Source organism: Megascapheus bottae, chromosome 15 (genome assembly GCF_031878675.1).
Source record: "Megascapheus bottae isolate mThoBot1 chromosome 15, mThoBot2.hap1, whole genome shotgun sequence".
Lineage (NCBI taxonomy): Eukaryota > Metazoa > Chordata > Mammalia > Rodentia > Geomyidae > Megascapheus > Megascapheus bottae.
The window spans coordinates 38,427,802-38,453,455 of NC_143523.1; the positions used below are offsets into that span (position 1 = coordinate 38,427,802).

At 40.5% G+C, this 25,654-nt stretch overlaps 2 protein-coding genes across 3 annotated transcripts in view; one reads left to right on the plus strand and one right to left on the minus strand.

The window, feature by feature from the left end:
- The window catches only part of Arid5b (AT-rich interaction domain 5B), a 181,294-nt gene extending 159,960 nt beyond the window's left edge, over positions 1 to 21,334 (plus strand). For both annotated transcript variants that reach the window (XM_090346390.1, XM_090346391.1), the window contains 2 exons: positions 11,257 to 11,455; positions 15,095 to 21,334. In XM_090346390.1, coding sequence (XP_090202516.1) covers positions 11,257 to 11,455; positions 15,095 to 17,284 — 2,389 coding nt within the window. In that variant the 3' untranslated portion in view covers positions 17,285 to 21,334. The remainder of the gene's footprint in view (positions 1 to 11,256; positions 11,456 to 15,094) is intronic.
- The window catches only part of Rtkn2 (rhotekin 2), a 130,026-nt gene continuing 122,243 nt past the window's right edge, over positions 17,872 to 25,654 (minus strand). The window contains exons 15-16 of the transcript XR_016537838.1: positions 24,688 to 24,847; positions 17,872 to 17,940 (exon numbers count right to left, since the gene is read on the minus strand). The gene's annotated coding sequence lies outside the window, so the exon portion shown is untranslated. The remainder of the gene's footprint in view (positions 17,941 to 24,687; positions 24,848 to 25,654) is intronic.

Here is a 25,654-nt window from a genome sequence, read left to right on the forward strand (position 1 = left end):
TGGAGATAGGTCTCACAAACTTCCCTGCCTGTTCTGTCTTCACACCATACTCTTCAGATCTCAGCCTCCTGAGTAGGTATGATGATAGGTTGAGTCACTGGTGCCCTGTTTATTTTGATAATCTTAAAGCTAATAAATACAGGATTGAGAAATTCACTGGCAAGATCTTGGAATGCTATATTTGAGAGGTCCCTTAATACCCCTCCTCAGACCTGCACAACAAAAATGAGGTTTCCTGACATGTCCATGAACTATTAAGTACTATAAAGTACTTAAGCATAGCAATTGCAAGTTAGCTTAGATACATTTATGTGGAATTTACCAGAATTGATTTATGTCCACTAAATTGAGTAGGAAATCAGGGCTCATATTTCATATACCTCTTTTATAAATTCTATTTTCCAAGTAATTCATGTTGATATTTTACAATATGCATAGATATAAATAAATGAAGATTATTGCTCACTGATATAAACCATATATGTATGTCATATATATTTGCATGTGACATGTAATATTATATGTTGTTATGTAATGTTATACAATACATATCATATATATTTATATACGATGTACATATATCAGTGAGCAACAAATCGGAAATATATGTCAATAAATCCTTCATTCAGGCTCTTAGTGGGTTGCTATTTTACATGGCAGGCACAGAGTCAAGTGTTTATCAAGGCAGGAGGCCTACGTGGAAACATGGAGGGAGCAAGGACTAACAAGACTAGTCCACTTAGTCCTGGCTAGAACAGCCCGCGTGACCTGACAACACCATTGCTGTCATCAGATACAGCCTCTGGTTCTTGACCTTCCCGGTCCTCAAGATTTCTTTTATATGACATCACCTAGCTTTGTATATTTTGCCTCCCATACTTCTGAAAACATTTTTCATATGCAAAACTAACCAGGCCCAGAGTGAGTAAGACTCACAGTAAGTCAACAGGGAACCTGCCTTGTTCCCTGTTGACTGTGCTTGACATAAGGCTGCTTGCTCTCTGCTTGAGCCCCTACAGCTGAGATCTTCAAAGGAACATCACTGTCCAAGGCTCAGTTCTTGCAAACCCTTAACACGTGCTTTCCATGAACGCCTCTGTGGCTGCCCATTGGCTCTGACTTGCCTTTGGAAGATGACTTAAATGTTTGACTTTCCGACACTTCCAGATGCTCAGCAAAGCTCCTCTCTCACTCCAAGTCTTTCTATTCCAATCAGCCAAGCCTCAGAGCACAATTTATGGGCATTTCCCAGCTTAGGGTTGACAGTGAAGCATTTAGAATGGGACGGACACTGAGGAGATACCCGTGCTACCAATTTTTCCTAGCAAAATTGCTAGGAAAACCAATGCTACTTCCTGTCATGCCCAAGGCTTCAGATTCTTTCTCTACATGGCAGTTCCAGGGAGCCACCCCCAGCTCCTTAACTAATTTATCAGATATGACATATAGGCCAACACACATGGAAGAGAAGTAAATAGTTAAAGCTATAAAATGCAGCTTGTAACTGAGAAGTAACAGGTTCAACAGGGAAAGACTTCCCATCAGAAATGGGAATAGTCTTCCTGGAGGATCTAGAATTTGAACTGGATCTTAAAGAGGTTAGGACTTAAGGTTGATATCATGCATTCCCCCTGCTCCTCTTTCTCCCAAATCTCTGATGGCTTTAAAGAACAATAAAGACCATGCATCACAGATTAAGGACCGTGGGATATTACTTTTCTTGAACGTTCTATAGAAGAACATCCTGGTGAGCATATTAGGAAATAAGACCAGAATGAGCTGATATCAATGAGCTAAACAGAAAGAGTACTCAGTCCCCTCTAAGGAGGTAGGGGATGTTTAAATTTCTAAGGTGAAATTTCCAAACCACAAAACACCAAAAGCAGACGTAGCTTCCCTTCTCATGTCCTAGTCTACTCCTGAGGTCCCATGGGTGGACTGTGCTCATTCTTGCATCTCTTTTCGAAACACTGTCTTGTGAGGGAGGCCAGGGTCTTGTTGCTCGCTTTTGTGCCCTGTCACCAGACACTCTCCTTTCCCAAATCCACAGAAGTCCTGCTGGCTTTTTATCGAAAGTCAGCAGTCCAGGAAGCCAAATAAAATTTGCTCAGGCTGGAAAGAGTTCACTTCATCCTTGTTCTCCTCAACTTGATTCTGGAAGTCTCCTTGGCCAGCATGGGTCTCCTTAGCCTCCTCGAAGAACCTCACCCCTACCCCACCCCCCACAGACACCCCCCCAGGATACTCAGGCAATTTCATACACAAGGGCTTCACACACTATCACTCAGCATGCCCTAAATACTCTGATGACTTTCCAATGTCCCAATAGTGCCAGAAACTTTGAAAAAGGAAAACAAAGCTCTAGCCAGGCCCTAGAGTAGAAAAACTGGTTTCTTAAAAAAATAAAATAAAACAAAAAAAAAAAAACAACAACTTTATTTAAAAATTCTTAAATTTGCCTCTAAATGCAACATGTAATTAATAGAAGTTGGAGTTTACACTGTTGAGTGTAAAAACACCCTCAAGGCACACACTAATCAAGTATGTCTGTCATGCTGTAAACTACAGCAAATTCTTTGTCTAACCCTCCCCCAGGAAGCTTGGGAACAGCAGTTTTGTTTTTTGTTTTTTTTTTCTTCTTCTTCTCCCTTGTCAAGCTCCTTTATTGTCCTGTATTTGTCCCCACCCCTTCACCCCCTACTCCTTTGGGCCTAACTGTAGTTATTTAACAAACTTTATAGGCCCCCATGTTTCACTGACAGTTTACATCAAGCATGAATTTACATTTGAGAGTATATGAGGTATCATCCCCCATTTTCTTTGTGATAAATAATAAGAGGCTTCTACGTATGATTCTCTGTCCTCGGGGCTTTATCATTAAGATTAAATAACTGTACTCTCAAGCATGCCACTGCACAAACATCTTTTCAATTATGTGAGTAACAGATGCCTTCACAAAGGAGCTATTGAAAATTCAGAAAGCATGTTTCCAAAAACAAAAGACAGGGGAAAAAAAAGGATCAGATGACAGAAGAATGTAATTGTTTACCATTAAAATATATCTTTAACTCATCCACCAAAAACCCTCTTGGAACATTTTGTTTTTGTACATGGTATTACGAAGTCTGGCTAAAGTCATAAATGTTGTGGGAAGCTGTGGGAATACTTCAGAAGCTCTGGAACCAGTGGTTTCTAACACACATAGATTCTAACTCAAGTGCAATAGATGTTGGCCTGGTTTTTTGGTTTCTTGTTGTTGTTGGTGGTGGTGGTTGGTTTTTACATATAGACATGCCTGCCTTCAATGAAAACACTATAGTTCTGTTTGTTTATTATTTCTGAAGTAATGTTCATCTGCTCTTGAAATGGATCCATGTGACTCCATTATGAGTTAGTACTTTCTCATTGAGAAGAATAATTGCTGCCATGTTTTGCTGACTGGACCTGTGGAAAACTAGTGCTGCTTATATTTTTTTGTTGTTTTTTTTTCTCTGCTGGGAGCACATAAGTTTATCCCTAGAGTACAAACTCTACTACTTTCAGCCCATTCCAGTTGTCCCCAATGCTGTCTTCATTTGAAAGGCAGGGGAATAGTATCATTCTACACAGCCTTGGAAATAGAAAGGAGACACCCCTGAAGCAAAGTCACTGAAGAAGTTTGTGAGGGGGTATCATGGGAAAACTCACATGTTTCAGGATGAACTCCTATTGGTAGATTTCATGTGGGATCTATGGTTGAGCTCCCCTTACCATTGCAATATTAAGCTGGGCTTCATCCAGCTGGGTCTCACCTCTTGAAGAATTGTGGCATGGTGATTGAGGAAGTATATAAGAAAAGTCCTATGCATGGTACTCAAGCCCTGGTGCTGCTCCTGATGGAGTGAGCTTTTTGTGGAATGACCACCAATGTATTTAGTGGCCTACTGCCTCTGAGAGATGAAAAACATTCACTCTGATCTCTTAGACAATTCCCTAGGAGCTGCAAATACCCCTAACCTGAACAGAGGTGATCATTCACTCCCTTCCCTATGCTGATATTGCGATGCGGATACATAGTTGTGTGCTGAGCTGAAGGCAGCTGGGACTAGTAGAGGCTGGCAGAGTTGTGCTTGAATTCAAACTTGGGGACTTAATAGCTGTGGACAGTTGTCTAGTTACTTAATCATTTAGCTTTAAATGTCAGTTTTGTCATCCCTAAAATAATATAGTAATATATTAAAATTAAATATAAAAGAATAAAGTAGTCTATCTGTAGACATCTCCTTCTGCAAGGGTTGAAGTGTCTGGTATCAACATGTCTGGTGTTAATAGGGACTTATACATAATGACTACTATGAATCTAATGCCTAAACAATGTATAAAAACACCTTGACTGGAAGTGTCCTGGCAAGTACAAAGCGCTGGGTTTAATCCTTAGCACTACAAATAGCCTTCCTCCTCACCTCTTCACCTGTCACCCCACCCCAAAATAAATAAAAATAGAAGAACCTGACCTTTCCACCCATTCCCTCACCCTTGCCTCTCTTCTACAACCCTAAAGTCCACGTGACTCCAGTTAGGGTGAAGTCATCCTTGAGGCTCCTCCCACACTCACACACCTTTGTGGGAACCAAGCCACCAATCTTACTGAGTTCCAGTGGCTTGATATTCTCTTTTCTTTACTTTGGATCACAGTAATTCCAAGATCATGGAAAGAGATGTCACAATCCTTATCACTGGGCCTGAGATAAAACTCTTTTTCTCTCTCCAGGTCCAGGAGAAAGTAAATAGTGGTAATTAAGCGTGTCAAAACTTTTCCTCATTAGTGAGAGATTTTGTTTTTGGTGGTGGTGATACTGCGGTGTGAATTCAAGGCTTCATATGTACTACTATTTGAACCAGGCCCTGGCCCCTTCCTGCTTTAGTTACTTTTCACGCAAAGGTCTCATGCTTTTTTCCCCCAAGGCTGGCCTCAGACCATCCTCTTGCTATTTTCCTCATCACATAGCTGGGACTATAGACATGAGCCATTCACCAGCCCTCTGGTTCCACTTCTCCTATCATTAGAGTAGGTAACAGAGTTCCCTGGTAAACAGATCATTTTCCCAGGGAAGAGACTTTTTTTATTTTTCTGGTTTACTTTTTGGTTCTTGATAATATTGGACCCTGTACCTTTATGCTATATTGGTATAGAATACAAATGATGCCATTTACACTTGCTTCCTTTTTATAAAAAAAGTAAAAGGAGAGTATAGTCAAAAGGGGATGATGAATAGAGAGAGGAAGGATGGGCAAAAGCAGTGATAATATTCCGTGTGAAGCAGGAAAATTGGGGGGATTGGAGACAGGGTTGGGAGAGATAGATGGGAAGGAATGAAGAAAGGGTGACATCCATCAAGAGGCATTGTACTCTTAAACTAAGACAAATTGAATTGAAACCACTGTGAACCGTTACTTCATTTTTAAAAATAAAAATAAAAATATGGATTCACACAGAATCCATCCTGTACTCCCCCTGCCATTTTCTTGACTCAGGCTGCTGCTAGCAGGCATATCAGCATGATTTGAAGCTCAGTTCAAACTCAAAATTTTCAGTTCCCACCCTGTTTCTTTAAACAGTGACACTAGAGGCCTCTTTCGCAGCTCTCTTAGTTTCTGATATTTCACTCCTCACATTCCACACATTATTTTTTTCTTCTTCACTAAAGTTCACACCATAAAACAGAGGGCATTAGGAGGAGCCCATCTCCCTCTCCAGTGGGGCTTGGCAGGTCAAAAGAACAGAAACAAAGCAATCCAGTTGCTCTTGTGTCCCAGTGCTGTGCCCACTGAGGAAACATTTTCTTCTCTCCACACGTTGACATCATTCATTAGTGTATTTGGCTTTCTGTTAGGTGCACTTCTACCATTTTTATAGTCGTGGTCTAGCACCATGAGAGGTGAGCACTATGTGAGATTGGAAACTTTTTGTACTTTGCTCTCATGAAGGAAAAATATACCTTCTATTGGCTCCATATTTGGCAAAAGATGGCTTCCCACACTTCACGGAGAAGTTATATTTTCAATTTCTGGCTGTGAAGGAAAATGTCTGGCCAAGCCTTAGAATGTATCAACCCTGGAATCAACTCAGGGATGTAATGAGTCCATTTGGGATCAGATCAGGTCCGAAGCCCCAGTGGAACCAATATGTGATCTCTTTTCTACGCACACACACATACACACACAACACCCCCCCACACATATGCACATACATACACACACACACACACACACACATACACACACACACCTAATAGTGTAAGAGGAGTAGTAAGTAGTAGCATCTTTGACCTATCATGTACACCAATTTCCCTCTGCTCTTGAAATATGCTGCTCCGAGGAAACCATCAAACTATCTAAACCTGGAGGTTTTTACTTGTTTAAAATGTCATAAAAGTACCTATAAAGTAATTAAGGTGAGCTCATGATTCAAACACAACCCTAAAGATTTCCCACTTCTTTCTTTTCCTTTCTGAGTTGAATTGGTTCCAGACATTATTATAATATCATTTTTCAGAGTTCTATAAATAGCTAGATTCTCATTTCTCCTCTTAAGCACTGTTTGCTAAATGTTTTGGCCCAAAAGTTCAGTCGTTCCATGCAAGCATTAATCAATACAGGAGACATTAGTGGTTACTCACTCAGATGAGATTTGACATCATTTTTCCTCAGCTTATAGAGAAGGGCAGGGAGGGGATGCTGCATAAAAGGGAAGGGTTTTTCTTCTTTTGTATAAGATGCAAATGATGAAAACATGTGTGATGTACATTTCTCTAATGCCAGTCTGCTGCTTTGTGTTGAGAAAGAGAGGCAAAGCCCTGGGGGATTTTAGACTTTGTAAATATAAAATTATCTGCCTTAGTGTTTAAAAAAATAATAAAAGGGAGAAAGATTTGGCAGGTTGCCAGATTACTTACATTACTGTAATAGATTTGCTGACCTCTGACTTGTGCTGTAGAGAAATGTATTGAATTTTTTATAATATCAGATGAGGCAGATCTCAAAAGCTAGTATACTGAGAACCATTATTTAACTTGAGATTTAGCAAAGCTGAAATCTTTTCAAACCCGCAATTTCATACATGATGATAATTTACCAGCTCAAACACTAATAAATCAAGGGTTATAATGCCATTGATTGGTTAATTTTTACTTGGGTTGATTTTTAAGTCTTCTTTATTTAAAAAGAAGGAGAAGAATGAGAGGGAGAAAAAAATCTTGCTTTTCACAGTGACTGAATTTAATAAGAATCTCCGTGATAGCAAAAGGCTCCCCTACTGTTTCTGCTTTGGGGTGGAAAATGTTATTCTTGTATTATTCCTAGGGAAAAATAAAATCTCATGCTGCTACAAATCTTGTGCCTATGAAAAGATGTTATTTTTTAATACATGATGGCTTACCTATTTCAGATCCATTTAATGGTATCATAAATAAGCATTTTGCTAATCTGAAATGTGAAATCTGGATAATAATAAAGACCCATTTATCTACCCAGCTTTCAATTGCTCAGACTAGATGTAAATCAGGAGAGAAGGAAAAAAAATCTCTGCAGATTTACTAATGAATATATTGCTTAGCTTGCTCAATATTTCCAGCCTAATACCTAATACCCAGCCTGCATTCCTAAGAGATGCAGGCTATTGAAAGTCTGTCTCCAGTGTAGTGAATTCTTTAGAGGCTGGGTGCATTTTTGTTTTTCATCTGTACAGTTTAGAAACTGATTAAATCTTTGTGGTATTACAAATATTTGAGGAATAATCATTCATGAGGCATATGCATATTGCATTATACTGGATTCTTGATTTAATATAAACCTACACAGTGTCCTGCATTGAGCAATGCTGCCTTGTATTGGCTAATGCTAATGGTACCACATGTACTTGGAATGTTGAAATGTTCAGAAACCTTTAATAGCCTTCGTCCTCTTGTACTGTAAAAACTTCTAATAATCAAATGATAAGATCATATCCTGTGGGGTAATTGTGTTGTACCATGACAGGATAACTGAAAAAACATTCAGTGAAAATTACACCAAACGGAAATCGCTCTATGAAACAGCGATTGTTTGTGTGCTATGTGAAACCCAGCCCTGTTCTTCAGAGCCTAGCTGGTCATATTTCTGCTTGTTTCCTTTTAACTGATGCTTTTCTTGTTTTATTTTGGGAATCTTTTTTTCCCTGAGCCACTATAATTATCTTTCAATGATTTAGCAAGGGAAAAAAACATTAAGTTGACCTTTAAACCAGCATATTCTCTCCCTCTCTCCCTCCCTCCCCCTCCCCCTCCCCCTCCCCCCCTCCCTCCTCCCCCCTCCTCTCTCTCTCTCTCTCTCTCTCTCTCTCTCTCTCTCTCTCTCTCTCTCTCTCTCTCTCTCTCTCTCTCTCTCTCTCTCTCTCTCTCTCTCTCTCCCCCTCTCCCCAATCCTTGAACATGCAGAGCTTGTGTTGGGATTCAGTTTTACCTTAGTCATGCCTCTTTCCAGATACAAGAAACATTTAATTCCAGATTTCCTGCTTCTAGCTTTAGGCCTTTGACCAGCAAACTGAAATATATATTTTTTCTTCACTACTGTCAGTCTGCCAGCTGCTGAGTTGAATGAAAAGGAAGAAAAAAAATCATAAAGAAAAATGAAAAAGATCCAAAATAAAAATGTTGCTCTGCCTCATGAACTTTCAAAGTTGTAGTATAAAATGAAAGACTCCTTGGTCATTATCTACAGAGCTGAGTTGGCCTCCTCTAGGGTCCCCCACCCTCTTGTCTACTTTTTCCTTCATACTGCTCCCCACATTCCATTGCCTCCTCCTTCCTTAGAATGTAGGATCCCTCAAGGTGTTACCATCTCATTTAGAGGATGGAGCTGGGGAAAGATGGGAAGGGTGGTGTCCACAAATAGTAACTATTGGAATACCCAGGCTTCTGAGCTCCTTGGGTTTCCATGACAACAAAACAAAAGTAAAACAAACCTATCTGCCCAACAATAAAATATGTTTTCATTAAATTCAATTTAAAATATTTTTTCCAGTTTTAAAAATACTCAATGCATTTTGCTTCTGGACAAAAAAAGAAGATGAAGAAGAATAAGGAACCTGTCCCTGCCAATATTAGAAGGAATATAGTGCTTGGCAGAATAAGGCAGAAAGAGAAAAAGAACTAGAGGCAAAAGAATTAGGGGGAAGGTCGGGGACTTTACAGATGAGACAGTCAATTCAAGTATGAACAAGATTGCTTTTTCCTCTCTTCTGCTTAGTTATGCTTTTTATTATATAAACATTAACTGCAATATTACAGTGGGAAGCAGGTATCTGGCAGCCATATATTATTTTAGTGTGTCTGCATAGGGAGAGCAGTTTCCAGTTTGAGCAGCTGTAACATGTTTAAACTCAGTTTGTAATGGGATCTGAAGATAACTATTCCCCATGGGCTGTGTTGAGCTTCATTGCTGGCCCACTGCCAGTTATAGGGCTCCAACGTATTATTCATGCCTCCTTGTCCAAGCATGCTCAGTAAGTGGATTTGGTTTTTAATATACTATAAATTTGGGTTTGATTTTCCCACAGTTTATTTGATATGTTATCAAACAATGAAATACTTGGGATCATGTCTTTACTTCCGAATCTGAACAGTTGGATGTATTTAGGTAACTGAGATCCACCATGCATAGTGAGAAATATGTTTTAAAAAAGCTCATATCTATTCTAAATTAGGGATTTTTTGCCTGGGTTAAATAAAATAAAAACTAGGATTCCCAATATTTGAACAGATTTCTTGTTGTCTATAAGCCAAGTACATGTTCTTCATTGAGTCAACTTGTCTTATTTAAAACAAATTATGTTGCTGTATTAAAGTTCATATTTTAAAGGCTGAGTCTTGTATTAATCCCACAGTGAGTCATTAATCATACCAAATGCATTATAAAAACTTTAATCACTGAAGTTGAAACTGAGATTGTAATGCAATCCGTGCCTTTTAATTACATCAGCTCTTTTTCCCGTTCAGATCAAGAGCTGGTCGCAAAGGGAAAACAGATTAAAACCAGAGCTGTTTGATGTTTCTCTTTTTAGAGCAATTTTATGCACTTTGTTTAAAAAGTTATGTAATTAAAATGCTTGAATTTTTCAGCCCTCTGATTTTTGTGGCTTCAGTGGTTGGTCTGCTTCCTTTTTGCTGTGGCCCTCTTTTATTTGGTACCCCCTAAATAGACCTCGCTGGGTTCACATGACCTCCCCTTTAAGTGCAGCCATCTTGGCCACACCCATCTTGTCTCTACTTGACCTTCTAATTTCAAGTGTTGGATCTACATTTCAAGATAAATAAAAATAAAAAATTTGAAGATAGGCACAATAGGATTGCAAATTCCAGTTCTAATGAGTGATGTGACCCTTGGATAAATTATTTAACCTTTGGGGTTTTAGCTGTCTCCTCTATTATAGATAATAAAATAATAATTATAATAATAATGTTCTATAGAGATATATTAGAGATTGTACAAATACTCTACATAATATACTTGGACCTGTACTTGTCTCTCCTAGAATATAATATTTAAGTGTGTAGTTCCCTGCTGTGTCTTGGTGCTTAGAGCACTTCTTGTCATATAGTTGGTGCTTGATAAAAAATTGATTTGATTGTTTGGTGGCTGTTGGCCCTTGGTCCACCCCAGGTCCTTCTATAGCCATTCTTGTTATACAGAGCCACAAAACCAAAAGGAGGTCTGTCTTGCTAAGAAATATTTAAGTGATCAGATGCCGATTTTTTGCTACTCAAGTAGATTGCCAAACTGTACAAGAACTTTCTAGAATATATCCATGTGATGGAGTTATTCAACAAGTTAATCATACTATATAGCATCTTTCACCTGTACTTTACTGGTTGTTCAGTTACCCAGGCCACAGTTAAAGCATATTATGTTGTATCATTCAACACAGGGGGCCACATCTGTAATAACTTTTACTTTAGAATAATTCTATAATTGCTTTATTTTATTATTCATTGTGGCTATTAATCTCTTACTATGTCTGATCCATAAATAAAATTTTATCAGGTATCTATATGTAGGAACCATACCATATATATGTAGAATTCAGTCCTTTCCTCAGTTTCAGGCCTAGAGTGTGGGACTTGGCACACATCCCCTGCAGATAAGAGGAACTGTCCTAGTGAAAAAGGAAAGCAAAGTTTCATAGCGTTGATGTTCCTGAATTGGTCAAGTGATTTTTCATCGCCTCTGTTTTTCATTTAGATTAATCCTCCCATATGAACGGTTTATTAAGGGAGAGGAAGATAAGCCCTTGCCTCCAATCAAACCTCGGAAGCAGGAGAACAGTTCACAGGAAAATGAGAATAAAGCAAAAGTATCAGGAGCCAAACGCATCAAACATGAAATTTCAAAGAGCAAGAAAGAAAAAGAGAATGCCCCAAAGCCGCAGGATACATTGGAGGTAAGTAGCTACACTCCACAGAAGACTGTCTCTGAGACATCAGGATACCAGGCTTCCTAGAAACCAAATCCATAGCTGTGTTTCTACCTGGCTGATGGCTAGGCTCCAAACCACAAAGTCCAACCCTTATGGTTCCTAAAAGAGCTCCCAAATCTCTACCAACTCTTTCTTTTGGTTGAAAACTAAAATCCAACACGTGGTATACAATGACATAAACCAAGTATAGAGTCTAGAAAGAGGAGGACATTCTGGACAAAACTGACAGCAATTTGCTGAGAGTTTGAGATAGGAGCAAATAGCATGGCTTCTCCAAAACCAAGGCATGCCATTCTGAATGTATGGTTCCTTGACTAGTCCACAGCATGTTTCTCTGAGGAGATGCTGTGACTTCCGAGGGTCTGTTGAAATCGCTGTACTGTGTCTTGGCAGGACTCAGGAAAACTTGAGAGGTGTGTTTTCCTCCCATAATTGACCTCCATGCCCCAACCCTCAGTTAAGAGCAATTTAGCAGGATCTTAAGTACATATTGTTTATAGGGGAATTTTGAAGTGGTTTCTCTGAAGCCATTATTATCTCTCATATTAACAGGTAGTTTCTGAACCTTTTAAAACAAGCCTCAGTTACCCACAACCCCCATCAGCTCTTTAGTAGAAAACCCATTAGTGTCAGTGTAAAGCCCAGTCATAGAACTTGATCTGGGCTAAATTTCAACATGAATTTAAAAAAAAAAGAAAAGAAAACAGCTGTCCATAAAACACACACACACACACACACACACACACACCACCACCACCACCACCAACAACAACAACAACAACAACAACTTAAAAAAAATATTAGCAGCCACATTTGGAGACACCATGTTCTAGGATTCAACCCTCGAGGGAATTTTGGTACTGATATTAAACACCCACTAAAAACCAGATTCATAATGAACATGTAAGAGACTCCCTAATTAAACACTAGTTTCACACTCACACACAAATACCATAGAGTTTAACTTACTCAACTGACTCCTTCCTTGTAAGAAAACAATATTGATACCAAGAGAAGAAATTTGCTTTTTATATATATCTTTGCATTTATAATTATTTTTAGATCTCATAATTTAAAAAAGGAAGGGGCAGGGTGGAAAAAGGGCAGTGCAGACTTCTAAACATCTGCAAGTTTGTAACATAAATGGCCAAAAGCAAGGAAATTCCATGTTAAGGCTCACATTCCATTCTTCCTTTATCCTGTTGGCCTGGTGATTTATTATAGGGCTCCAGATCAGTGAGTTCTATTAGATACCATATGCAAAATGCTGCCAAAGCACCAGTGGACAAACAGGGGGCTTAGGGGCCAGCTGAAACTCTGAACGGTTCATTTGCCGAATGAAGTTTGAAACAATTGATTTGTGAGTTTTAGAAGGATCCTTAGCTCATGTGTGGAACCATCAACTAGAAAAAAAAAAAGACCATTCCTAAGGGAGGAGCTTTGCTCCCCAGAGTCAAGAGAAACCTTGCCAGCTCTCAGGGTCCCTGTTTCCTAGAGACCAACTGTCCCTTGTCAGGGAGTGAGCTGTAAATATATGGAGTTTCCATGTCTGTCATGTGGGGTTGTCTAAAGTGCTCATAAAGTCCCACCAGATTCAAGAGTCTAGTAAAAAAATCTCTCACAATCTCCAGGAGAAACCCTTGTTATTGACCAAATATACTTTTATCAATGTCTGTGTTTGGAGATTAGATTGTATTGCCAGTTTTTGTTTTTGTATCTTTGTATGTTGTTTTTGTGCCCGTTCTGGGACTTGAATTCAAGACCTGGGCCCCAAATTGAGCTTTATTGTTCAAAGCTACTGTTCAACCACTTGAGCTACAGCTTCACTCCCAGCTTTTTCATGGTTTACTGGAGATAAGAGTCTCCTGTACTTCCTGCCCTGTCTTTCTTTGAACTGTGATCCTTACATCTCAGCCTGTTGACTAGCTAGGATGACAAGCACAAGCCCGTTGCACCTGGTCTATTGGTTGTCAATTTTATGTGACATGCTGAACTCCATGAAGATAGAGGGGTGATAAATCTCTTTTAGTCACATCTCCAGTCTTTAGCTATTTGGATTGCAAGCTAGATAGTACAAAGCTATCATTTCATACTTAATATCCTGAAACAGTTCATAAAATATTGCCTTATGAAAAGAGTCTTTTACCCTTTTCTGTCTATCTTCCAAAGCCCCCACACCTATTTTATAGCCGGAAGTATGGGTCTCCAGTGTAGCTAAAGGCCAAGGTCACAGAAATGTCAGTGGAGCTGAATATCTCCCAGTCATACTTCAAACCGTAGCCCCACCAGGCTAACAATTAAGTGTAATTTGCTGTTGCACTTACTCATTATTCTGTATTTTCATGTAACAAGAAGCTCAAGAGACCAATGATGATTAGTAATGTAGAGCACGCCATGATATTTGTACTAGAAAAGGCAGCTATTAGTGAAGAAAGCAAGGGAGGAAACACACATGGCTCGGAAACTGGGACATACTTCAATGGGTTTGAGGAAAAGTTTTATGAAGTGGGTGTGCCTTTGGTTCCTAAATATCCATCAACCAGCATCTTCAGCCTCACTCAGAGATGAAAACACAGATAGCAAACCGACTTGGAGGGATGCGAATGTGGCAGGGTAGGAGAGACTAACTCGGTACAGTTTCATCAGGGGGTGTTCCACTAAGATATCTCAGAGTAGAATGATGGCTATTCAGAAAAGCCTTGGCAGCTGGTTTGGTCAGAGATGGAAAAGTAAAAGGACATTTTAAGGTCAAAGCTTACACTGCTACAAAACACAATAAAATGGTAGATAGAACATTTGCCCCCAACTTTTGTGACCAGAGACAGAGAAGAGCATCCTTATTATGGATGAAAAGGTTTTTGGGGGCGGGGGAGGGGCTGAACAGAAAAGCATTACTTGGCAGTGGCCCTCATTATGTGCATTTTGACAATTCTGATTTAATAGCAACAAAGATGGCCATACCGAAGAAGGACTTTGACCATACTCTATGCAGATTCCATCTGCATACTTTCTTCTTATCTTCACATTCGCTTCCTGCCATGTGATGCTGAGCAGGAATTATTAACACCTCGCCATCACTAATTTTCAGTACATCTGTCCTGGTGAACCCATTAGGAAAGGATTCACTCTTCCAAAGGGAAGAGTCCGTTTGTTAGTTGTTGTTGATGTGGATGGAGTTGGTTAGATTTTTGAAAGAGAGATGCTTAAAAAAATTCTTTCTCAGAAGTGTCATAAAACACAACATATAATTTAAAACCCATTTGGATAATTGACTGATTTGACAAGAAGACAACCTTAGAATTAAAGTATATATTAGAATCAAGGAGTGACGTGATGGTATACCACCAGAACATAACACTTTGCTATTTTGATAGGTGTCTTATAAAGTACCGGAGCGAATATGCATATTTGCCTAATGTTTCTGTAATTTAGATTTCTTTGTTTAGAGCCATGATTGGGGAGTAATAAAGCCTTACAGAAACTCAGTGAGCTGATTGACAACCTGTTTTCAAGGCAAACTGCTGTGTGTGATATTTTATTTCAAAGAAGTACGTGTCGGTGTATTTGGTTTTCTTCTGACTATCTTCTGAAATATTTTATCAGGTGTCATCAGAGCAAGAAAAAGAACAAGAGACTTTAAACCCGAAAAGTGTCACCGAGCCTCTCCCGGCAGCAGACATCAAGAAGAAAACGGAAGGATTCCAGGATTTTGCATCGAGACCTATGGCGGTCAGAGCAGATCCAGCCAGAGCAGACCCGGGGAAAGACAGTGAAACTGAGCAAGGTTCCACTAGTGAGAAGGAGGCGGATGAGGCAGGAGAGAAGGGCTCTGCAACTCTGCTCCCCAGCATGCCCCTGACCTCTGAAAGAGATCCACCCCCAACCCCTGCAGTTGGCCAACCATCCCTCGCCTCTGCCAGTGCTCTGGGGGACTCACAACCAGAAGCCAAACCTTGCTGTTTGACAGAGAACCCCGACAATGACCTCCAAGACACATCCTTCTCCAGCTTCCCTGCCACACAGCCATCACTGGCAAGCCAGAGTGAGGTAGAAGAGGACAAGCTCCCTGCAGTGGCCGATTACATCGCCAACTGCACTGTGAAAGTGGACCAGCTGGGCAGTGATGACATCCACAACGCGCTCAAGCAGACACCCAAGGTCCTCGTGGTCCAGTCGTTTGACATGTTCAAAGACAAAGACCTGACCGGACCCATGAATGAGCACCAGGGACTCAATTACACGCCCCTGCTCTACTCCAGGGGAAACCCAGGCATTATGTCCCCACTGGCCAAGAAAAAGCTTTTGTCTCAAGTGAGTGGCGCCAGCCTCTCCAGCAGCTATCCCTACGGCTCCCCGCCTCCTCTGATCAGCAAGAAGAAGCTGATCGCCAGGGATGACTTATGTTCTGGTTTGTCCCAGGCCCACCACAGCCAAAGCACTGACCCCATGGCGGTCAGCCGGCCCTCCGTGATTCAGCACGTCCAGAGCTTCAAGAGCAAGCCCTCGGAGGACAGAAAGAGCATGAATGACATCTTCAAGCACGACAAACTGAGTCGATCCGAGGCCCATCGCTGCAGCTTCTCCAAGCACCACCTCAGCTCCTTGGCTGACTCTTACGTCCTGAAGCAAGAAATTCAGGAGGGCAAGGAGAAACTCTTAGACAAAAGGGCGCTCCCCCATTCCCACATGCCTAGCTTCCTGGCAGACTTCTACTCGTCTCCACATCTGCACAGCCTCTACCGTCACACAGAACACCATCTTCACAACGAGCAGACGTCCAAGTATCCCTCTTCCAGGGACATGTACCGGGAATCGGAGAATGGTTCTTTTCCTTCTCATAAACACCAGGAAAAGCATCATGTAAACTATCTCGCTTCTCTCCATCTGCAAGACAAGAAGCTGCAAGCCTCTGCAGAAGCCCCGACAGATGACCAGCCCACGGACCTGAGCCTTCCCAAGAACCCACACAAACCAACTGGCAAAGTCCTGGGCCTGGCTCACTCAGCCACAGGACCCCAGGAAAGCAAAGGCAGCTCCCAGTTCCAAGTCATCAGCAGTCAGAGTCGAGAAGGTCACCCTAAAGCCTGCAGGGTATCTCCCATGACCATGTCAGCCCCGAAAAAATACGCTGAGTCGCTTTCCAGAGCCGGCAGACCTCACCATGTGAGACTAGAGAATTTCCGAAAGATGGAAGGCATGGTCCATCCTATCCTGCATCGGAAAATGAGTCCTCAGAACATTGGGGCAGCACGCCCCATCAAGCGCAGCTTGGAGGATTTGGACCTCGTGATTGCTGGGAAAAAGGCCCGGGCTGTGTCTCCTCTGGATCCATCCAAGGAAATGTCCGGGAAGGAGAAGGCCTCTGAGCAGGAGAGTGAGGGCAGCAAAGCAGCCTATGGTGGGCATTCAGGGGCTGGATCAGAAGGCCACAAGCTTCCCCTCTCCTCCCCTATCTTCCCAGGCCTGTATTCTGGGAACCTGTGCAGCTCGAGCCTCAATTCCCGGCTTCCGGCTGGATATTCGCATTCTCTGCAGTACTTGAAAAACCAAACTGTGCTTTCTCCACTCATGCAGCCCCTGGCTTTCCACTCGCTTGTGATGCAAAGAGGAATTTTTACATCCCCCACAAATTCTCAGCAGCTCTATAGACACTTGGCTGCCGCCACACCTGTGGGCAGTTCCTACGGGGACCTTTTGCACAACAGCATCTACCCTTTAGCTGCTGCTATCAATCCTCAAGCTGCCTTTCCATCGTCCCAGCTGTCATCCGTACACCCCAGTACAAAACTGTAAATCCCGCTCTGCATGGGATCCCTAAATGGCCAGCATAGTGATGGAGCTTTACACCTCATCCTGGGGTGATGGCTTGCAGAGTTAGAAGATGAATATTCCTTCTAATCTGGGGAGGGAAGGGCCGCATCTGATTAGTCCCCAGCCATAGAGGCCAAAAGGGGATGTGAAATCTGCCTGATTTTCTGGGACAACCGCAGCCTGGCTGGTCAGCCTTGATCCCCTTCCAACAAGGATGCCCTGGTTCCTCTAGATCATTTGTTTTTGCATCTGGGTCTTTCTGAGGGGATTGATGTATATCCAGGAAGAAATTAAGGAACCCCATTTGAGTTTGGATGATCAGGAAACAACCTGGGCAAAAAACACAGGGGCAGGCTTTTCAAAGGGAGGGGCAGAAAAAAAGACTGGCAAAACATAGCCAAGGGTTGCCCCTTTTTCTATAAAACTCTCCAAGTTCGATCAATGCAATGTATAGAGAAACGTCAATAGATCTTTCATTTTGACACTATCAAACAATCCAGAGAAGTAAACACTGTTAAATTAACTGTATATATTTGCTTCTTCGATCTACCAATATCATTGTTTGCTCACCTAATTTATATACAGGTAGTTCCATTTTTACCCCAGTTCCTCTTGTTTCCTTCCATCACTCCTTTCTTCTTTAAAAAAAAAAAAAAGAAAGAAATAGTATCACTTTTGTTTTAAGGTCCTTTATGTTTTAGGGTTAGGTTTTTTTGTTTGTTTGTTTGTTTATTTGTTTTAAAGGCTGACTGACTGTCCAAGTTGTTGATGTATGTTTATAATTTTTCCACATTTTACCATTTTGAGCAGCTTTGGGTGGTCAAGTTATTGTTTACAAATTGAAGCAACTGAGTCTAGTGGAACAAATGAAAACAAAACAATCGGGCACGCAGTGGTGCAAAGAAGGTTCTGTTTTTGCAAGCCTGCAACTGGCAGGTTTTGTTCCTCACCAATGGCAGAATTGAAAGAGTGTACACACTGCTTTACCCAGCCAAATGCTTTGCTTTGAAGTATTGGGTGATGTGAAAATATCAAGCATTGTACTAACCTTATCTAGGCTGTGAAACTGTCCTGTATACCAGAGGAATCATAAAAACCAAAACCTCACTGGCAGCAAACTACCACATAACAACAGAACCTAGAAGACATACATATGAGCTGCACAGATATTTTAGAAATTTCAAAAATTAGAACAGGAGCCAGAATGACTTACATTGGTGTTGGCACTGCTCCCATTCAATGACCTGGGAGATGGGGTTGGAAAGATAATGGAACTCAACTGTCTAGCAGGAGGAGGAGCAACAGAAGGTCTAACCATGGGCCAGCTTCCCTAGACTATGGCCTGTTGAGTTCTAGTCAGTTACTGCTTCATCAGCTGGCTTTTGACTGGCTCTCCCTCCTCTTGGAATTATTGGCATACTGGATTACCCATTTCCAAAGAGTCGTTCTCTTTGGGTGCATGGGTGTGAGTTTTGTGTGCATGCACACATACAATAAGGTGGTTTGTGTAGGATTTTTTAGCCACCTGGAAGTTCCATCCACTGAGCAATTATTCTTTCTTTCTTGTTATTATTGTTGGAAGTGAGTGGTCAAGCTGTTCGTGCAATCCAAAGATGGAGAGAATACCTGTTGCTATTCTCACCACTTTATTCTATTTGCTCCTGAGATGTAACAGCGAGGTGGACAACTTTCCTATTTTGAAAGTGGATCGGTAGTGGATTTTCTTTCCCATCCCACCCAGCCCTGCTGAGAAGTGCTTCGATCGAATCCCGGCCCACGCTCCCCCTCCTCGCCCAACACTACCAGTAGACTTTAGAACCATAGTTAACCAAGTCTTTTACCTCTGAGATATTTAAGTCTATGGAAATTGATGACAATTTTCAACTTCTAAATAGGTAACAAATAGATAACTCGACTGCAAAACTAAGCAAAACCAGTAACAGTGAAACTGCGGCTCTTACACAAAGCCATGCATGCCGTGCTTTTGTATTGAAAATGTCTCCATGATATGAAGCCAAATATCCCATGTAACATACTTACTATCCAAAGGTGGAAACAAAAGAATGTAGAGATCCAGTGTTAAGAGTTCCATTTTGCTTCAATTAATTATTTACCTTCCTGTGGAATAATATATATATATATGCATATATATTTAATAGAACTATAGATAGACTAGTAGAATTTAGATTATAAATGTGTGAATGCAGATTATCCTGCTATTGCACAAGAATGGGGGGAGGGGAATCTCAATTCCAGCTGGTATCACACTGGCCAGGATACATACAAAAAAAAAATGTTGCACTAGATGGAAAGGTCATAGAATCAGAGGACATGGAAGAAAGGGGAAGTCTGATGTCTGGTGACCCTGTAGTTGACATGGGCTAGATCTGATGTGGTTTCTGTGAGTTCATTTCTCAAAAGAGAATGGGGGCTGATTTTCCCTATGGAGCTCACCTATCTATTTGGAATATAAGGTGTTTTGTTTTCCCCTCTGCAACGATTTCAGTGTGGTTTCATCATGTTGGAATTCGATCACACCATTTTCAAACAATGTGAACATAGTCCAGCTTTTGTTTTTCTCATCTCTTCTGAGAGGATACTCACTGTTTCTGTCTGAGGAAGCTCATGACCTCGCCAAAACATCAGGATAAATAAAGAGAGATGAGGGGTATATGTTCCCAACAGAAGCTGTATGTTATTTGTTTTAAAACTCTGAACAGAGATCTTGGAAATCTTTCAAAAAGAAAAAAAAAACATTGAATTCATCATTGGCTAGGAACCACATTTTAAAAAGTCTTAAATAGGGCTTTGTTTGCATTGTTTGAGTTCAAGGGGCCTTATTATTGAATGGAATTGCACAAGTCCGTCTTTGTGCAATCAAACCATTGTTATTGGTGGTTCTGCAAAGGAAACTGGAATCTAATTGGCACTGGAGTCATAAATCTATTTACTGAGTGTGGCTTCCAAGAAATGTTGCAATTCAAAATGCACAAAGTCCGTGATTTATTGGAGATTCAGAGATTCCAAATAATATTTTTAAAAACCTTACCATACGAACTTCTGGTCCAGCTTTTGGTAAGTCAATATATTTTTTTTAATTTACTTTTAATCAAAAGAAAAAAGAAGAAAGAACCAGCCCAACCAAGTTCTAGAGCTAAGTATTATTCTATGAATGATTTGAACTTGGAATATTTGCCACAGGACTGACTTATTTATTTTCTAGCTAGAAAAAGCTCTTTTACATTCGCTTGTTTATCAGGGCATATACAGAAGGGTTTCTCCAAACTCAAATGCTGACTTTACAACTTTCTGACCTGGTGCATGAATTCTCAAAGTACTGTATTTTCACTGTGTTAGTGTGTCTGATGGACATTTTGAGGTGATCCCACAAAAGAAAGATATTTTGTGTAGTGTGCCTTCAAAGAGAACCATTTATTTCTCTTCACTTGTCCCACAAAGTCACATTTGGTGTTGGTCGGCCAAGCCCCTCTGGTCTGGTTTTACTCGTGTCTCAATTCTAGAGAGAAATGGGAATGATTTTGCCCTGGTGAGACCCACACATTGCAATTATGATCTTGAGCACTGCGACTCGAGTGCTGACTGTTGATGTATTTGATATTTCTGCTTGTCTCCCCATGGTTGAAATATGTCTGAAGAATAGCAGCATAATCTCTTGGCTGTTTATACTTTTTTAAACTTTACTGTGTTGTAAATATTGTATACTTTTGGTGATTCCAGCTATGTAACCTCTATGCTCTGTAAGGTGATGATTTGTATATAGTACCATGGCCCAGTGATATTATATAGTTTCCCAATGGAGAGGTTATTGAGTAACCTCTGCATTACTTTAAACACTACCAGAAGAATGCTGAGCCAACTATAAACACTCAATTTTGTATGTTTTCCAAATTGTACTTATTACTGCTTTTGATACTGTATTACGTGCCAATAGTTTCCCAATCACATAGCAGGCAAGAGATATTTTGTACTTTTTGATCCACTGTAATATTTAATAAAAAATGTTACTATCTGTTTCCTTTGGTCTGTCTGTCACTTCTTCCTGAAGGGTCCAGAGGGACTGTCTACCTTCTGGTCTCTAAATTGGATGATGATGATGGTGATGATGATGATGATGATGATGATGAAAAGGATGTTCATCCAGTTACTGTATTTAATCTCTAATCTGCACAACATCATGTGAACATGGCTGTAGTCCATTATACTGATGAGAAAACCAAAACAGATAGACATAACAACTTGCCCACGAGTAACAAATGACCGGATCAGGACTTGAATCCAGCATTTCCACAAAAGTTCTTATATATTAGATCAGTCAACGAAGATGTACTTATGTCTCAGTTGCCAGATAATACTGCTTAGAGGTCTAAATATGATGGTAAGCAAATGATAAATATCACCAGTACTTAAATCTCATAGGAAAGAGTTCATCAAGTAGTCACCCCTATAAATCTAAAACCTCAGCCTGACCTAGTCCCGGGGGTAGAAGTTTTTCATATCTAAAGTGACACATGCAAAGGAAGTGGTGACTAAACTGATACATGGAAGGTGAGCATGAGCTGATGAGGTAAGAAAGAATTGGGAAAAAGGATCATTCAGGCACAAGGTAAGATGTGTGCAAAGGCCCTGAGGCAGGAAGCTGTTTGTCTTCTTATGGGGGGCGGGAAACCTTTGTGTCACGACTGCAATGTTGAGGGAAGGGAGTTAAGTGAGATTAGAGTGCCTCAAGGAATGCAGCTTGTTGGTTATTATCCAAAACAAGAAGAGAGGTGAAGTGGGGAAGTGATGAGTTTGGATTTGCTTTTTCCAACAGCGCTTTCCAGAAGGCTACTGCCTACAGGCAGGGTGAGAAGCCTGTCATCAAGGTAGTGAGTGACCATTTTGACTCAGCTGGTGGAACAGCAGAGTGGGCACATGTCAGAGTTATTTGGGAGGAAAGGTGAAAAGATGTTGCGATGATCAAGGGAGACAACTGATGGTAGAATGCTCAGGGAAGTGAAAGATCCAGGAAAATACTCTAGATTCTGAGCTCTACATTTATTTATAAACCTCATGGTGATGAACAGAGATTTCTAATTTTTCTCTTGGTCCTCTGCCTCCAAGGATTCCACCGGCTTTGCTTAGCTTCATATTGGTTGAAATGTGGTATGTATAAAGGAGCATGCTGCACTTTCTCTGAATAATGAGACCCAGAGGTAAGGATGGGAACAGGACTTTGGAGACAGCCATGGCATTAGACTCCACCACCTGCTCAGGATGGCCTTGGAATAAACAGAAGAGAAATTATAGGAGGCCTTCATCTGAACTCTGGAAGAGAAAGAAACCTACATTTTAGGCTAAGCACCAATGGTTCACAGGTGCTACTCTAACTACTCAGGAAGCTGAGATCTAAAAATCATGATTTGAAGGCCGGCACAGGCAAGAAGTCCATGAGACTCTCATCTCCAAATAATAATCCAAAAATTGGAAGGGAAGGTATGAGTCAAGAGGTAGAACACCGGCCTTAAGCAAAACAGCCCAGTGAAAAACAGGAGGCCCTGAGTTCAAGCAGTACCAGCAATATAACAAAACATAGAAGTCTACATTTTGACTTAAAGAAAAAAAAATCTGAGGATCAAGGTTCAAAGCCAGCCTGGGCACTAAAGACCATGAGGCTCTTATCTCCAATGAATCACTAGAAAATGGGAAGCGGGGCTGTGACTCCAGGGGTAAGGTAGCCTTGAGATGAAGAGCTCAGGGACAGCACCTAGGTCCAGAGTTCAAGTCCCATGACCCACAGAAAATAAAATAAAAAAGGCACCAGGACACTTCGGCTCATTTGGCTGATTATAAAGTCCTTGCCTAACCCTCCAGGTTCCAGCAGGACCTTCTAGGGTAGGAAGTTTGCCCTGATCTCTTCTTCCAAGCTGTCATCCACTTACTACACAGGCACCCTGAAATTATGGAGTAGCCAGCCCCTTTGGCTCCCGGCTCTCATTCTAACACATGTACACCTCACCCTCTCATCAGAGGTGAGTCACTCTGAGTTCATCCAAGGACCATTGGTCCATGTCTGACACATTGGCGCTTGTGCCTGTGGCTCTCATACTTTGTTCATACACAACAGGAAACATCATGACTTATCTATTATTAACAGGTCTGCTTGGGAAGGGATGGTGTTTTTGCTAAAGATGTCCCCCATAGAGCAAAAGCAGTGAAAATGACCAGCAATACATTCCAGGAAAGTGGCCAACGTGGACAAATGTTTTAGGTCTGATAGTAGTAAGGAAATAGATATTTTCCTAATTTTATATCAACAAGTACATGAGTGGCAGAGATGTGAAAGACAGTATAGCCTTCTAGGAATGATATAAAAAAGTATAGTCAATCGCATTCATTTAGACTTCCTTTATTCAAACTTCCTAAAGTTTTCTATTTCCGGGCAGATTCCTGGGATTAAGATCATTGTAAGGCATTTAACCTGCTTCAAAGAGTAAAGAATGTTTAGTGTAGGCCATATCTAGTCTCCTCTGTGTGAGTAGGTTGTCGGTTCCCTGAGTACTTGAACATCACTCCGTGGATGATTACAGCACAGATGGAAAGGTTGAACCATGCTGTAGCTAATAGGTCAGTGTGGCCACTGAACCCTTGAAATGTGCATAGTATGGTAGAGGAACTGACTTTCATTAAATAGCCACAGGTTACTGGTGGATATTCCCTAGACAATGCAGACCTAAGAAGCTCCAGCAGGCACCTGAACATAGAGTTAGCTTCAGTTACAGAGAGGTCAGGATGTGCTTATTGATTTAACACAGCAAAGTAGGTGACATGTGATCTCTTCTTGAAAAAAAAATTATTCATTAGGACTGACAGTTGATCTGACACTTTTTCATTCAGGATTTACACCTAGACAGTTAGATACTCACTAAGTGATCAAGTACATCATTGAGCGAGGATTATGAGATGTCTACCATTACACCTTGGAGTCCATAGCATTGCCTTCTATACTAGGTCTGCTTGGGGGAGATCTCAATGCAATTCTCAGGCTGGAACTAGGAGGTCACTCAGTGTAAGAAGTACCAGGTAAGAAGAGCAAGAACTAGAGACCATGGAATGGATCCAGGGTAAACCTATATTCAGTGCTCTAGTTCCAGCTCTTCTAACCTGAGTCTATTATTTCATATCTCTTTTACAGATGAGACCAATGACAGCCAATAATTTGGATTGGCTATGCTACCAGAGATGGCTTGAATGTTTTGTTTGGCATTAATTCATCTGATCCTCTTAACCTTCCATGGGTATAAATACAATATTAAGTCCTACTTTACAGCTGAGGAAAACAAGGCATGATTAGCTTCTAATATCCAGTCAAAATGTGTAGAACTCACTCTTTGCACCAGAAAGTTTTCTTTTGCCTTCAGTTTGTGCTTATCCTGTAGGCCTCCTTATCCTTATCCTTCTGCAGTCCCCATTCCAATCCTTAAATTCCAGTGAGTAGCCAAGAGCGATGATTCACAGAAGCCTAGGGATGTTTGTCAATAAATGAGACTGGAAAAAACAAAAAGAGAGAGGATGAAAAAAAGAAAGCTCAATCAATAATATTAAGAAAGAAAAAAATGATTCATTGGCTTTTAAAATTAGAAAATAGTATTAGCTTTAAATTGATAAAAAGCGAATGAAAGAGAATATTTACTAAAAGAGGTGGAAACGAACCAAGTTTTCTCAAGAAGAAATAGAAAACATATAATTACAAATCGATAAGAAACAAAGGGGTCAGAGGTATGGCTCAGTTTGTAGAGTGCTATCCAATGAGCACGAGTGCCAGGTACCTAGTTCAAGTCCCAGTCTCAGACCAAAAAAAAGGGAAATATTTGTCTTCAAAAACCACCACTGCCAGATGATTTTAGAACTGCTTTAGAGAACTAAAATTAGAAGGAAAAAGATTTCCAATTTTTGTAGCTTTAATTACCAAAAACTTAAAAATGGACAGTGAGAGATGGAAAACATAGAGGAGAATCAATATTTATAACTAGATACAGAAGTTATTAGTAAAATACTATCTACAAATCATATACTTATGTAGGTATGTATATACAAACATGTCCATATATGTACATATATGCATATGTTGAAACAATATTGTAAGTGTATTATAATAATGCTACATCCTAATGGAGAGTTTATTCTAGAATACAAAATCTGATATATATATATATACATATATATATTAGACAGTTCACTAATGATGTAAGATGTTAAACTATCTGGAATAAAATTAAATTGGATCCTTTCCTGAAACACACCAAAGAGTTCCAAGCAGATTAAGAATTATAATATGTATTATGAAACCATAAA